Genomic DNA, 16,641 nt, shown 5'->3' on the forward strand with positions numbered 1-16,641 from the left:
ATCAATATAATTTCAGTTCTACTTTCTGAGTATGAATTATCATATGCAGTAAAAACAACAACACTCAAGCTCTGTAAAAGGTTTTGTTCAACTGCCTGGATTCTCTCCTGCATGATTTTATGTGAGTCTCTTTAGACATTGGAACCGTACATGAATTATGAGCTTCTAGAATTGGGATCACAATTTGTCAGTCATCACCGATGAGACGTTGAGAGTGACTGACTGAAAGTGAAATCCTTTTCACAAACTGAACATACAAATAAACACATAACAAATAACATAATAGTCGTATTAAGTAGAAACAATAAGTGCTCTCTATATATTCAAAGTTCAAATAGAGAAAGATAACAGATCTATAGACAACTAGAAATCCTGTTATAGCCTACATACTAATAACAGTCTAGATATGTTATCAAGCCTAACTTGCGAGCATCAGGGAGTCACTCTCAAAATGCGGGGTATTAAAATCCCTTTTAAATACGCGTACATGTTTCGATTTAATGATCGCGGGATCACTCGGCAGTGCTGAGCGTACATTATACATTACAAGACATTCATTTTGTCAGACACTCTACAACGAATCCTCCTTTGATGTTTCTAATCGGCCAATGAGGGTCATTTTTGTTTGTGTTGAACAGAAAAAAGTCAAATAATAAAAACAATTCCACACAGGCTAAACTGTACATACTAAACATACACGGCAACAGATCTGTGCATATAATAGTGTTTTCACTAGACTAAAGCACACTGGTCCCCTGTTAGATGGTGAAGTGTGACGCCTGATTGGCTGACCTTACATTTAACAATATTTCACATTCTCACCATCTCTGAATGCTATGGCAAGGATGATAATATAATGTTACAATATATGTTGATTGTAACATTGATTTAGAAATTTAGCCAATTGAATATTTTCAAAGTTAACATGAAATTGGCAAGAAATGTCAAAGCAACCAAAGAGATGTCGCAGTTTACCATTTAACAGGGGACCTAAGTGTTCAGATCAACATTAGCACTATTCCATCTATCTGTTCTATCCATCTATCCATCCATCCATCCATCCATCCATCTATCTGTCTGATCAAATTATCATCACTGATAGGTCCTTCTCACGAATGGGTTTTGATTGCATTCATACGTTGAGAAGTGTATTGGGGTTAAGCCAAGAAAATGTCAAATAAATGTAAAAAAATAATAATAATTATATATATATATATATATATATATATATATATATATATATATATATATATATATATATATATATATATATATATAGTTAATTATAAGAGGCATTACCTCTGCCCTTGAACTGTTGACAGCTGGCTGACTCTAATTATATTACTACTTTTTATTACTATTATTATTATTTGAAAAATAAAGAAACTAAGTACTAACAAACTAACTATAATGACACTTCTCAATGTGTCAGTATTATAAGTACATATAAGCATATTGTGTATGTATACAGTAAAAACTACATTTATTCAGACACCTTGAACATTTCAAACGCTATCACAGTTTATTTGCTATAGTTTAGATAATGGTAATAAAAGATGACAAGAACTCAGAGTTAACCTGTCAGAACAAATTCATCTTGATAATATCAGATAGCACTTAAACAAAAAATGGTCAGGTCTATTGTCAGAATAATTTTTATCAAATTTACTGGTAGTCTACTTTATGAGGAATTTTTGGTTATAATATCAGTTTTTCAAAATTATATATTGATTGTTGCATTAAAAAAAAAAAGCACACTGGTCCCCTGTTAGATGGTGAAGTGTGACGCCTGATCGGCTGACCTTACATTTAACAATATTTCACATTCTCACTATCTGTGAATGCTATGGCAAGGATGATAATATAATGTTACAATATATGTTGATTGTAACATTGATTTAGAAATTTAGCCAAGTGAATATTTTCAAAGTTAACATGAAATCTTCAAGAAATGTCAAAGCAACCAAAGAGATGTCGCAGTTTACCATTTAACAGGGGACCTAAGTGTTCAGATCAACATTAGCACTATCCCATCTATCCATCCATCCATCCATCTATCCATCCATCCATCCATCTATCCATCCATCCATCTATCCATCTATCTATCTATCTATCTATCAAAAAAAAAAAAAAAAAAAAAATTGGCCTCCAAAATCAAACCGGTCCCCAGTTAGATGGTGAAGTATGACGTGATCTGTTTGGTTGCCTTTACATTTAACAAATTACATTTATTTATTTATTTATTTATTTATTTTTGAATATAATGGCAATGTTGATAATACCATAAAACAATTGAGCCTCTGGAAAATGTCAGTGTTAAACAGCTAAAGTGGCATAGTTAAAAGGTGTTTTACTGAACTCAATTGAAATTTTTCAATGCAGCAAGCTAACATATAATATTGTTTCTTAAGTTAACATATAATTTTGTTTCTTAAGTTAACATATAAAGTTCTTTTTTAACTTAACATATAATGTTAATGTGTCTGTGATGTAAGAAGAGGTGATTCAGTCTAACAGGCGTCACACGTCACCATCTAACTGGGGACCAAACTCATTTTATCTAACACATGCACTCTTTACTGTCAGAAGTATTGACATGCAATTGTTACCTTAAAGAGCTCTTTATTTTACTTTATTTTTGCTATCCTCAAATTAACTATAGTGTCTTGTTTGTTTTGTCTTATTATCTGTGTGATTGCATTCATATATTGAGAAGTGTATTTGTATTAGTCTCAAGCCCCGAAAATATCTGCATGTCATACTAATTTATTAAACATTTTGGATTTCTATTAGAATATTTCTTCAATGGTAGTATAGTGTGAATGTTTCAAAGTTTAGAGTTGCATTTAAATACAGTTAGATTGTAAAGAAACACTTGGTACAATTGCCCTAATGTTCGCACACACAGTTGCATTGCAGTCTATGGAGGTCCCCTGTTGGATAGGTAGACGTCACTCAGGTCCCCACTTGGCATGTTTTTAAAAAAAAATTAAAAATGCATTTTTTCAGTTATATTATGAAAAAAGACCTCAAATGAAAATTTTGTATGTAATTTTTGTTTCTTAAAAATGACCAGAAACACTGGTCCCCTCTTGGTCAGTGTAGAGCGATAGTCCCCTCTTAGTAACATAGACGTGTATGTGTGTGTGTGTGTGTGTGTGTGTGTGTAATGCAACAATCTAAAACACAGTCAGTAAAGTACTATTAAAACTGAAAACCAAAAGTGAGATGTATCCATGCACCATTAAGAACGCAAAATAATAAATGTTTTGAGGAATTTATTTTATGGTGATGCTTGAAAAATGGATTCATCATGTATGACACAAACAGCATCAAGTTCAGTCTTGAGTTTTCATTAATAACAAATTATGTTTATGAGTCTTTTTGGCCAGCTAGCTGCAAACGTTTAGCAGTTTGAGATATAGCACATCAAACTTTTTTCTCTATGCTCCATGACGCAGTTAGTCATTATTGTCTTTGTTCCAGCAGTGTGTGATAGACACTGCTCCTGTGTATTTTATCACAAATTACACCATGTTGTCTGATGAACCTCCTGTGCTGCCCACGCACTACAGCTTTTCAGACAGTATGTAGTCCTGTTATCTTCCTCCTCCATAACACATCAAGGAAACTGACGTTGTTGTGCATGTAGAGTTGCAGTCTAGGGCTGAAAAGAGTTTGTGAATCCCTCTGGCAATGCAAGCATAGTGATTTTTTTAGATCATATGCAAAATTTGAAGGTTTAGAGACACAGTTAAGGACCGAAAGACTTTTTTAAATGTTCTTTAGTTTAAAAAAATCACAATAATCCACAGCTAATCGACGTGACTCCGGTCTATCCATAAACATCATGTGAAGTGCAAAGCTGTGTTTGAAAGAAACAAATGCATTGTTAGGACATTTTAACTTTAAACCATTGTTTCTGGCCAAAATATGTGTCCATAATAAGTAATAACACTTCCTGCAATAACACAGTTAGGTCTCATTTGTTAATATTATTTATTGCATTGGCTAGTATTATAGCATAGAGGGCCAACACCGACTGCTCTGATCATAATGGAGATTTATTAGTGAAAAATGCCTTTTGAGTTATGACTTTTATCAAATTACATTTGCCAAAATAGTATGTAGATTATGAATTATGTTTGAATGAAATATATATATAAAATATATAAAAAAATAGACATGAAAAAAAAGATGTAAACAATGTAAAAAAAAAAAAAAAAAGACAAACAGGAGTCTTTAACAAGTGAAACCCTATTATAAAGTGTTAACATTATTGTTATGTGACAACAACCTCGCCCTCTGACCAGTGTTGTATAAAGTATACCTGAAAGTCATTCTCAAGTAAAAGTACAGATATCTTTCCAAAAAATTATTTTGGTGCAAGTTGAAGACACGTTTAGAATATTACTTAAGTTAAATTCTTAAAGTATGTGATATTTATTGTACTTAAATATGAAAAGTATTTTTTTTTTTTATCTCAAATGTACTTGAAAGTAAAAGTACAAGAAAATGCAAAATGGAAAAGTAGCATATATATATATATATATATATATATATATATATATATATATATATATATATATATATATATATATATATATATATATATTACTTACACTTACTCACATATTAGCCTTCAGTTTCTGTGTCTTCTTTGGCACAAATAAATGGTATTTCAATGGTCAAAAGTGTGTTGATGCTTATTAAAAACTCTTTTATTCTACTTCTTCATCATGCGCATTTACTACAACCACGTACGGTGACACAAACACTCTTCCGCACTCTTCTTTTGAGATAAAGCTTTCTCTCTCCAATTTTAATTAAGCCCTGATGGTAATGCAGGTCTAATATTTGTTATTTCCCATGCCATGGAGTTAGAAAGTGTTGTAATAGGGCACTGCGGGAGCCTCTTCGCTTTTGTTCAGAGAAACTTTAACCTCTAGTAGCGCAGATGTAAAAACAAGAGAATGGAGGTTAGGGGTGCTGCTCGAATCCTCTGCCCTGCTTACATGCACATCACGCCAACGCTTGGACCTGTTCCTCACACTAGCAAAAAGCCTGTAATACTAAATGCCGGCAGCTTTCGGCGGGGTTTACTCTCGCTTTAATCTGACTTCAGTCAAACTGAACACACAAAGGGCTGCTTCTCACTGCCTAGCCCATCTCTTTGGTGGAATAGAGAGCTTCTGTATAGAAAGAAACATCAGAGGTCAGCAGCAGTAAAGCCCATTTTTTAAATGCTAATTCCACTAGATCCAAATTTTTTGATCTCAGAATGAAAAATCTAATGGGAAGATTCAAGATTGTTGGATACTTGGGTGTGGACTGCATTCATGAGAGCAGCTGTGTCCTGTAGTGTTTCTGCTGACAAAATATTCCTTTCTTATTGATTTACTAATATATATATATATATATATATATATATATATATAGGAGACATACATTATTTACTATATCTTTACTCAACTCTTCAGTGTCACATGATCCTTCAGAAATCATACTAATATGCTGATTTGCTGCTCAAGAAAGATTTCTTATTAGTATCATTTTTTTTTTATTCCTTAATGAATAGAATGTTCAAAAATTCAAAAGTTCGGCATTTATTTAAACATAAATCTTTTCTATCAATATAAATGTATTTAATGTTATAATTGTCCATGTTAATTAATGCTGAATAAAAGTATTGATTTCTTTAAAAAGAAATGCTACAGACTCTAAACTATGAAATGGTTATGTAGTTTAAAGCCTTGGCAATACAACGTCAAACTGTATTAGAATAAATTTTGCCTCATCTTGACATGAGATATACATTGAAAATGTCTCCAAGGCATATATTTAGTATATTACAAAGCATTGCTATAGATTTTGAATCAGATGCTGTGTTCTACATGGACAGCTCGAGATATTTTATATTATATGTTGTGTCTCTTCTTCTATGTGCCCTCTGTGTGACAATATTTGAGAGAGGGAGAGAGTGAATGCGAGAGATTGTGTGTAGCAAGTGTGCAGTAGCTGCTCTCAAAGCAGTGTATGTGGTGTCGTTGTGTGATGGATAGGTCAGTGTCTCTCCCCGTATCACAGTGAAAATTTATTTTAACACAGCTTTTCTCGCTCTGCTCTTGTCTGACTCATGCGTGTTCACATAAATTCTCAGACAGCTGTATATATAACTCTGAGCAGCAATGACTATTGCCTCTGGAAGAAAAAGTCACCAAATGACATCTCTTTGTCTGGGTTTTGCTGTGTGCTTGGTTAATGCTTTAAATACACCATTATGAAGGCAAAGAACATCTTCTTTTCATAGGCATACCTTTTTATTTATTTATTTATTTGTATGCATAGTAGATGTTTTGCTAGTAACCATTTTTGAAAGGCTCTTAAAAGAATGAAATGCATTCAACATCGTACTGTAACATTGTCCGGGCATTATTTTTTGCAACCTTCAGAGATATATGAGAATACTCATACTCAATACCACAGTGGGTACGGAAAGTATTCAGACCTCCTTAAATTATTCACTCTTTGTTATGTTGCTGCCATTTGCTAAAATCATTTAAGTTCATTTTATACTCTTCAATGTACACGCAGCACCCCATATTGACATAAAAACACAGAATTGATGACATTTTTGCACATTTATTAAAAAAGAAAAACTGAAATATCACATGGTCCTAAGTATTCAGACCCTTTGCTGTGACACTCATATATTTAACTCAGGTGCTGTCCATTTCTTCTGATCATCCTTGAGATGGTGCTACACCTTCATTTGAGTCCAGCTGTGTTTGATTATGCTGATTGGACTTGATTAGGAAAGCCACACACCTGTCTATATAAGACCTTACAGCTCACGGTGCATGTCAGAGCAGATGAGAATCATGAGGTCAAAGGAACTGCCTGAAGAGCTCAGAGACAGAATTGTGGCAAGGCCAAACCAAATTGAACTGAATCAATTGAAATAATTGAAATTTTATATCATATTTAGAATGATATTTATTGGATGCTTGCTGAATAAAATAATTAATTTGCTGGCCTCACACTTAAACAGTATTGTATGTATTGATTTTTATTCATATTCTTTATTCCATTGGTGCACATGAATGAAAATAAATCAAAATCATGCTTTCTTGTCTTTTTTTTTGTTATTTTTTTTTTTGGTATTCTTGCCATTTTGCCGGTATTCTTGCCATTTTGTTTGTAAGCATCATCTTCACATCAGCGTCTTCCTCAATGCTCCATTACTCTGTTGTCTTTCATATAATCGTCATTCAGCCACAGTCATTTCTATCATGACTCCATTCAGCATTATCCAGAAAAAAATCCCAGAGGTCTATTTCCTTGAACCTCACTATCAGTGATTTTCTTCAAGCATATGTGGAGGTCCGGCAGCCCCTCCAGCACAGCTCCTCTCTCCTCCCAAAGGCCACGAAGTTTCATTTTAATTGAAGATTAACATAAAGCAATAAATCATAGGCAAACTTCTGTAGAGGCACTAAGATAAGTATTAATGCACAGTGACCCAAAGCAGCCAAATGGGAGTGAACATGGATAAAGAGAAATAAGGAGATGCCATTTCAATTTTGATTAGAGGTCCCACTAATTTACGGTCTATATTTAGGAAGGGAATCTAATTTGACATTCACATATTTCTTGTGGTTTATATGAAAGGAAAGGTAAAATAGCTTTAGTTAATGTTGTATGATCTCTTTTATTTTGTTGCTGTGTGGTATTAACCACTACTGCAATTCAATAACAATTGTTAAAATCTCCTCTTCGGCAGGGTATGATATACCTGGAGGATAGGCGGCTGGTGCACAGGGACCTCGCGGCACGTAACGTCCTGGTAAAATCTCCAAACCACATCAAGATCACTGATTTTGGACTTGCTCGACTGCTGGAAACCGATGAAAAAGAGTACAGTGCGGATGGAGGCAAGGTCAGTGTCTGAAACTTGATCCATATTTGTCTAATGAAATTCTTAACATCAAAATGCACCAAGGCAAGGGCGAATCAAATCTCTAGATGATTTATGGGGAAATCAGCAGTAATAATTTGTGTAAGCCAGCAGTTTTTCTTGTAAAGAACTTTCCTAAATCCCTTAGAGTGAAAGTTTGACGGTTCTCATTGGGACTCTTTCAATGTTACATTTCATACCTTCCCCAAATCAATTAAAGTATCGAGTGTCTGAATTGTCATTTTCCATTGATATGGAAATGCTCTTTGCATAACCAATTTGTAATTTTCTACTCTAGATGCCCATCAAGTGGATGGCTCTGGAGTGCATTCATTACAGGAAGTTCACACATCAGAGTGATATATGGAGTTATGGTAAGCTATACAATTTTGTTTTACTACTTCTTTTTTCTGATTAAAAAAAAAAAAAAAAAAAAAAAAATATATATATATATATATATATATATATATATAATATTTATATTCGTATAAGTGTATAATATTATTTGTATTATTATTTTAGATAATATTGCCAGTTTGATTAATTAATTTGTTTATTTATTAGTATAAATAATTGATTTGCGTATTTGTTATATTATATTATATAATATAATATTAATTATTATATAATAGTAATTATTATTTTTATATTAATTTATTTCTCAAAGGGTACTCTAAGGAGTAAATGCAACTTAGCACAGGATTTAGCTGTGTAAAACTGTAAAAAGTGGCATTAATAGTTTACATTACTTATTTTAAAACATAATATTGGGATACTGTTTTCTATAAGACATAAGTGAAGACAGCACATACTCTGTAGGTTTCACATCCACTACTATAGTTTCATTACCATCATGCTAGCTAACAGTGAGCTTTGGAGATGGATTATGTGTTTCACATTCATTCAGGGGTGACTATCTGGGAGCTGATGACTTTTGGAGGAAAGCCCTATGATGGGATTCCCACACGTGAGATTCCAGACATCTTGGAGAAGGGCGAACGTTTGCCCCAGCCACCCATCTGCACCATAGATGTCTATATGGTGATGGTGAAATGTGAGTCTTATTCTGAGATTTTCTTATCTGTTCATATTGTATGTTTTCATTTTTCAAGGAAGTGTTTCAGAAACCTGTTGTTTAACTCCATTTGGTGGCACAGAAATTACATACTTCACCTTTAATACAATTACGCTTTGAACTTTTGCCATCATTTAAAATGTAAAATGTGATTACTAAATCATAACTGGTAGATTTGTCTGGAGCACATAAGCTCTCTTTATGTGCTCACTTTCTGTTTGTCTCGGCACAGTCAGTTCCACAATGAAGTGAATAGAGATGAAGATTAAATCTGTTTGTCATAATCAGATTTGACAGGAAGCCGTGTTGATTCAACATAACAATTATAACACCTCAGAGAGGGGGATATTTTTGCATGAAATCCAATATATTCATTTGTGCAATATGATTGGAGAGGAAATTAAACAAAATTAAGAAATCCGGATCAAGCAAATGTCAAACCCAGTATATCCACATATATCAAATTCATTTATAAATGTAGAAAATGTATTTGTTATATAAAAATGTAAACAGTAAAACCACACTGATATATATTCAGGTAGATTTTACTTGAAAAGCTGAATTTTGTTGAAAATCCATGACACATTGTTGGCCTCTTCACCTCTAGGCTGGATGATTGATGCTGATAGTCGGCCTCGATTCAAAGAACTCGCTGCAGAGTTCAGCCGCATGGCACGAGACCCTCAGAGATACCTCGTCATACAGGTGGGGATTGCTAATGTCTCTCTGTTTGAAACGGAAATTTGAAATGTGAAGCTAAGTTGATAATACTTCATGTTGTCATCTCAGGGCGATGATCGTATGAAGCTGCCCAGCCCCAACCACAGTAAGTTCTTCCAGAGTCTTTTAGATGAAGAGGAGCTGGATGACCTGATGGAGGCTGAGGAGTACTTGGTTCCTCAGACGTTAAATGCTACTCCCACTTCCCATATGCCCCACCCAAACCTAGATTCAAATCAAGTAAGTACCACACTATACATGGAACCAAATTATGTCAGTTCAAACAATAAAATCAATAAATTATTATTATTGTGTGTGTGTGTGTGTGTGTGTGCGCGTGTGGGCATGTTTTTGTGACATATCAGGACACAACTTTGTATAATGACATGGGTATGACACAGGTATTACAAGGAGAGGGTGACTTATGAGGACATAACCCATGTCCCCATTTTTCCAAACGCTTATAAATCATACAGAATGAGGTTTTTTTGAGAAAGTAAAAATGCACAAAGTTTCCTGTGAGGGTTAGGGTTAGGGGTAGGGTTGGTGAAGGGCGATAGAATATACAGTTTGTCCAGTATAAAAGCCATTACGCCTATGGGATGTCCCCACTTTTCACAAAAACAAACATGTGTGTGTGTGTGATGCAAGTACTATTAAAACTGAAAACCAAAAGTGTTTATTTTTTTTATTTTTTTCCCAGTTTTCTGCCTTTTTCTTATGACATCATGTGTTGCTATTCCTAGAACATCTATGAACATAGTTACATAAAAATTTTAATTCTTAACATAAACATTGTTTCCAGGTTTTACAAATTTTCAGTCCTAGATTATCAGTGTGGTCTCAGACTTTTGTACCCTTAACGCATTTGTTTATTAATTATTTTACTTGTTTTTATTTGTTTATTTATTAATTCTGATGATGAATGCTTTATATGTACACAAAAGTTTGAGAAATGTTTTGGAATATATTTATGTACACAGTATAATATTTTGAAATACTGTTTAAAAAAATAGTGTATGTATTGTAGCATATTAAAATAAAATACAATAATAAATAATAACTTGATATTATAAATAACTGCTAATTAAATAACTATTTTCATATATAATTTTTATCCTAAAATTTTATTAATTCCTGTGATGCAAGTCTGAATTTACGCCAGTCTTCAGTGTCACATGAAATCATTCCAATATGCTGATTTGCTCCTTAAGAAACATTTCTTATCAATGTTGCATTCAGCTGTGCTGCTTAATATTTTAATGGAAACTTTGATATATCAAGATTCCTTGATGAATAGAATATTTATATATATATATATATATATATATATATATATATATATATATATATATATATATATATATATATATATATATATTATATATATATATATATATTATTTTTTTGTAACAATACAAAAGTCTTTACTGTCAATTTTTGATCAATTTAATGTGTCATTGCTGAAAAAAAGTATTAATTTCTGAACACCACACCTTTGAACAGTATTGTATGTTTAGCTACATGGGCATCAGAACCATTGTACCTGGGTGGGACAAGACCCACTAAATTTTTAAGACCAGTGATATTGAACACTCACCTTTGCTGTCTCTAATTTAGTGCATATGTCAGTTCACTTTTCAGAGCTCCGACTCTCAAGTCCATTCCACCTTTGGAATGACCTAATAAATTAAACACCATCCCACGTTTTAGCACATTTACAGCTTTCTATTCTGCTTCTTTCTCAAATCCATAACCATTTTAGGCTTTAAAAGCAATTGTTTAATTAAAAAGAACCAGAATATATATATATATATATATATATATATATATATATATATATATATATATATATATATTATTCCCAAGTTAATTTTCTGTTCCTCCTGTGATCACAACCAGTTTGGGTATCATGGTGGAAGTTTGTGCCCAGAAGATGTGAGAGGGTCCCGAACTCATGAGGCAGGTGCTACAGAAATTGGCCCCTTGGTCCTGGCAGGTATGCAAAGATCAGGTCTGGACCCAGGAGACGAGAAACACTGTAATGGAATCTTGAGGAAACAGCCCACAACTCACTCAGTAGAAGACAGCAGCAGCCAGCGTTACAGCGCAGACCCAACTGTCCTTCTGGGAGAAAAAGGACAGAGGGAAGATACAGATGAGGATGGTTATATATCCACTATGAAGGACAAGATCTCCACAAGTATGCTCACAGATCATATATTATACACCGTCATTGTTCAATCACTCTGTCATTCCAAACATGTATGTCATTCTTTCTTCTGTGAAACTTGAAAAGTGAATCTAGTGGTAATTTATGCAATTACAATGAGTGCGGAAGTTTTGAGTATTAATTTAATCATGTCAAATATTTATGTCTTTTTAGAAAATGTGCTGCAATTTTTTTTTTTTAGTATTTTAAATAAATTAATTTTACAAATTTCTTAATTGTTTAGTTTTAATTTATTTAATTTATTTTTATTAATAAATGTGCGTAGAACATATACTAATTTCCCATTGTGGGATTAATATAATTGAAACCAAATAACTGAATCAGTGAGTCTTACCAGACTGGATCAGTTCAGAAAATGTGGAGCATATAGCTCGGAAGTCCTATGGACCACTTTTATGATTTAACAAGTGGCCAATATATTATTGTCAATTAACAATGTATTATTAAGAATTAACAATGCTTCACTGAAGAAAGAAACTCTATTGAAAAGTCAAGAATTGACAGTAAGCAAATTATTATTTTTTTAGGTAAACTTTTCTTTGAAGTTTCACTTGTATCCACTTATAACAAATATTATTTTATTCATTATTTTACACCTGAAGAAACAAATAGTACACAGTATACTTGCCTATATATCTTTGTCTATATACTTGCCTATATATGATTTCACCTTTTAGCAATTCCTTATGTTTTCTTAAATGAAGAATTGTAAGTCTACAATAGTTTACCCTTGCCATTGTCTGCCATCTCTGCAGATCATCTGAATCCCTTGGAGGATAACCCTTTTGTAACAAGGAGTAAAAATAAAGACATTCACGCTCTAGACAACCCAGGTTACCACAGCACCCCTGATGGAAAGCCCAAATGTGAAGATGAATATATCAATGACCCCCTTTACCTCAACACATTCAACAACACCAGTGACATGAACCAGGAAATGTTAAGGAAAAATGGAATCTCTATCCCACTGCAGGTCAGCACAGCGGCCCACACTCCAGACACCCATGTTCCCAACATCACACAAATGGGTAAACCCCATCATCACAGCCATGGACTGCACGTACACTTCGCCATACCACCAGTTAAGACTGTACTTCCTGATCTACATACTCATTCAGTTCAGTCGGTCTATGATCATGGCAGCAAATCTGGCCCTCCAGTCCCAGCAGGCCAGATTTGCCTAGTGAGCCATCAACCAGGGCACCCAAGCAAATCTAATCATTCACCCCAACAGTTTCACTTGGCAAAGTCCAGTAAAGGTGGCACAATGGGCCTACCGGGTCACCCAGTGCAAGTGGACAAGATGTACAAGAATAGCTTTGACAATCCTGAGTATTGGCAGCATAGCCTCCCACCCAAGGTTACCCCTCAAAACTCCCAAGCCTCTTCAGTGATCTGCAATAACAAGTTCCTTAACAAGCAGAATGGCCACATACAGCCTGCTGTTGCTGAAAACTCTGAATATCTGTCTAGTATTAAGCCAGGAATGGTCCTGCCTCCTCCTCCTCCATACCGGCAGAGGAACACTGTGGTCTAGTGCCCAGGTCTCCATTCTCTGTAGAGCCTGGTTCTTCTACCAGCACCTTAAATGTCTTTCCTTGATCCTCTGGTGGTCAAAAATGGGACGAGAAACAATACAAGTCACTGAACCAACATAATGTCACAGAAAATATAGCAGAAAAACCATGGGGGGAAAGGTCAACACAGCCCATCCATTCCCAAAGACCTCACAAGTCATCCAGGAACTTTTTTTTAATTCCTCTACAGGTATTTTAAAGTTTTTCATTCAGTATGACACATAATCAGATGTACTGTAACATCATTAATTTGTTTAAATTAGATATTAATTACACTCTTAAAAACAAAAGTAAAAGAAAATGGGGTTTTCACAGCAATTCCATAGAACAGGAGTATCCAAACCTGCTCCTGGAGGGCCAAGAGTTTAGTTCCAACCAGCTCCAACACACTTGCCTGGAAGTATCTAGTGAGTCTCAAGACATTGATTACTCTGTTTCAGGTATGTTTTATTAGGGTTGAAGCTAAACTACTGGAGGACAGGAACAGGTTTGGACACCACTGCCCTTAGAAGAACCATGTTAGGTTCCCCAAAGAACCTTTCAGTGAACAGTTCTTAAAAGAACCAATTTTCCTTAGTTTGAAGAACTTCTGAAGAACCTCTTTCCATTATGAAGAACATTTTGTGCAATGGAAATACATTTTTAAGAGTGTACAGTACAGTAGGTGGTTCCATCTAGGTGGTTCCATTTGGATGTTTGAAATTAAAAATGTCATTCTGAATGGACAGAGGTGTTTATTTAAGAGATAGTAGGTGTGAATATGCACTTAAATTTTATATTTTTATGACTGGAACACTTGCTTTTTCAGCTCATCCTTCATATGGCTAAAACTGCTCCCCTACTGGGACGACTACTGTTAGACCTGAAAGGATTGTGAAATTATTGACAGTTGAGTTCCTCAGCACAATGAGTTAAATAGGAGGCTGATAAAGGCACTGAAATGCATTTGCTTGTTTTGGGAATACAATACAATAATCTTCAATAATGGTCATCGACCATTTGGTGAGCGTTGAACTCACCTGTTGAGAGATGTGAAGAATTAATTATCAGGAAGAATGGCACTGAATGGTTTACAGGCTGTTTACATTAATTTACTTTATTGGTACCTGAAATGAGTAAGCACAGACAAAGGCTGTCTGGGAACTTAAATTCTCCTTTGACTAAATTTTTTACTGTTATTTTTGAGTTCTTACTGGTTAAAAGACATAATTCAAGTTAGTGGATATTCTATCAAAACATTGAAATCAACAAAATTGAAACCATGTTTTTCCAGCAATCAAATGTTTCATAATCATTCAAAATATTTGGCTGACATCAAACCACACTGTAAATTCTAATTAGTAAACCTTACTTTAAAAAAGCATCCAAACCGATGGCCTTGAAAAAAAATATAAATAAATAAATACAAGTAAAGTGTGAAATAAGAATTTCTTTTTATCCACCTTTTTCCTCAACGCAGAAGTAAGCCTAAGGGTACTTACATTTCTTTCCATTTCTATTGCCGCTATAGGTAAATAACGAAGAGAATAACAACATACATATTAGGCAGCAAAACAAACTGTTTTATACAGCTAAAAATAGCTGGATGCAAATGAAGCCGGAAGCTAGAACCATAGAATTTACAAATGGCGGCGCCCATTTTTACGTAAGGAAAAGGTGGATACTAACAAAGCTTTGTTTAGTGTTGTAAACAGACCATCAATTTCTTTTAATTCAGAACTTTGAGTATATATTAGTATACAGAGTGCAATATATTATGTGTGTATTTCAAACAGCACATTTATTTAAGCTGAGCTAATTAATGTAAAATTTCCTTTAACTTGGAATTTCTTTATTTTATTTACCTGAGCAACAATCTAATTTACTTGCTAAAACCATGCAAACCTACTGCCTTAAAAAGATGTTTTACCCTAGTAACTCAAGTACTTCAAACATCCAGTACAAATTAATGAAAACAATGTTCAGTTATTCACACATACAAATAAACTTAAGGTAGTGACAGTTCAAAGTTAAATGTATTTTTTTTATGGTTTTCTACAACTGCCATTGCTCATTTGCTATTGTGGTTTACAACAACAATGCAGTTTTAACTTCTATTACAAACATTTTGAAACAATGCAAAAACAATATAAATTAGGTTATGCTTTTTGTAAACAGTGTAGGGAGCAGTAGGATGAGTTTACTGTACAGGTGCATCTCAATAAATTAGAATGTCATGGAAAAGTTCATTTATTTCAGTAATGTAACTCAAATTGTGAAACTTGTGTATTAAATAAATTCAATGCACACAGACTGAAGTAGTTTAAGTCTTTGTTGTTGTTTTTTTTTTTTTGTATTATGATGATTTTGGCTCACATTTAACAAAAACCCACCAATTCACTATCTCAGCAAACTAGAATACTTCATAAGTCTTTTTTTTCTTTCTTTTTTTGAATTGTTGGCCTTCTGTAAAGTATGTTCATTTACTGTACATGTACTGAATACATGGTAGGGGCTCCTTTTGCTTTAATTACTGCCTCAATTCAGTGTGGCATGGAGGTGATCAGTTTGTGGCACTGCTGAGGTGGGATTGAAGCCCAGGTTTCTTTGACAGTGGCCTTCAGCTCATCTGCTTTCTTGGACTCTTGTTTCTCATTTTCCTCTTGACAATACCCCATAGATTCTCTATGGGGTTCAGGTCTGGTGAGTTTGCTGGCCAGTCAAGCACACAGACACCATGGTCATTTAACCAACTTTTGGTGCTTTTGGCAGTGTGGGCAGGGGCCAAATCTTGCTAGAAAATGAAATCGAAAAGCTGGTCAGCAGAAGGAAGGTTTTCAAAAAACACAGCGGACCAACACCAGCAGATGACATTGCACTCCAAATCATCACAGACTGTGGAAATTAACTGTGGACTTCAAGCATCTTGGTTTATGAGCTTCTCCACCCTTGCTCAAACCTACCTTGGTTTCCAAATTAATGCAAAACTTGCTCTCATCTGAAAAGAGGACTTTGACACGTCTGTATGCCTTGACCCCAGCCTCAGTCCGTTCCTTCTGAAGTTCACTCAAATTCTTGAATCGATTTTGCTTGACAATCC

At 34.2% G+C, this 16,641-nt stretch overlaps 1 protein-coding gene across 1 annotated transcript in view; it reads left to right on the forward strand.

Annotated features, from left to right (window-relative positions):
- LOC113105086 (receptor tyrosine-protein kinase erbB-4-like) overlaps nt 1-15,747 on the forward strand; it is a 36,452-nt gene extending 20,705 nt beyond the window's left edge. The window contains exons 2-8 of the mRNA XM_026266201.1: nt 7,784-7,939; nt 8,256-8,331; nt 8,865-9,011; nt 9,640-9,737; nt 9,822-9,992; nt 11,655-11,955; nt 12,741-15,747. Of these exons, the coding sequence (XP_026121986.1) occupies nt 7,784-7,939; nt 8,256-8,331; nt 8,865-9,011; nt 9,640-9,737; nt 9,822-9,992; nt 11,655-11,955; nt 12,741-13,522 (1,731 nt within the window). The 3' untranslated portion in view covers nt 13,523-15,747. The remainder of the gene's footprint in view (nt 1-7,783; nt 7,940-8,255; nt 8,332-8,864; nt 9,012-9,639; nt 9,738-9,821; nt 9,993-11,654; nt 11,956-12,740) is intronic.
- The last annotated feature ends 894 nt before the right edge of the window (nt 15,748-16,641 follow it).

Source organism: Carassius auratus, chromosome 1 (genome assembly GCF_003368295.1).
Source record: "Carassius auratus strain Wakin chromosome 1, ASM336829v1, whole genome shotgun sequence".
NCBI classification, from domain to species: Eukaryota; Metazoa; Chordata; class Actinopteri; order Cypriniformes; family Cyprinidae; genus Carassius; species Carassius auratus.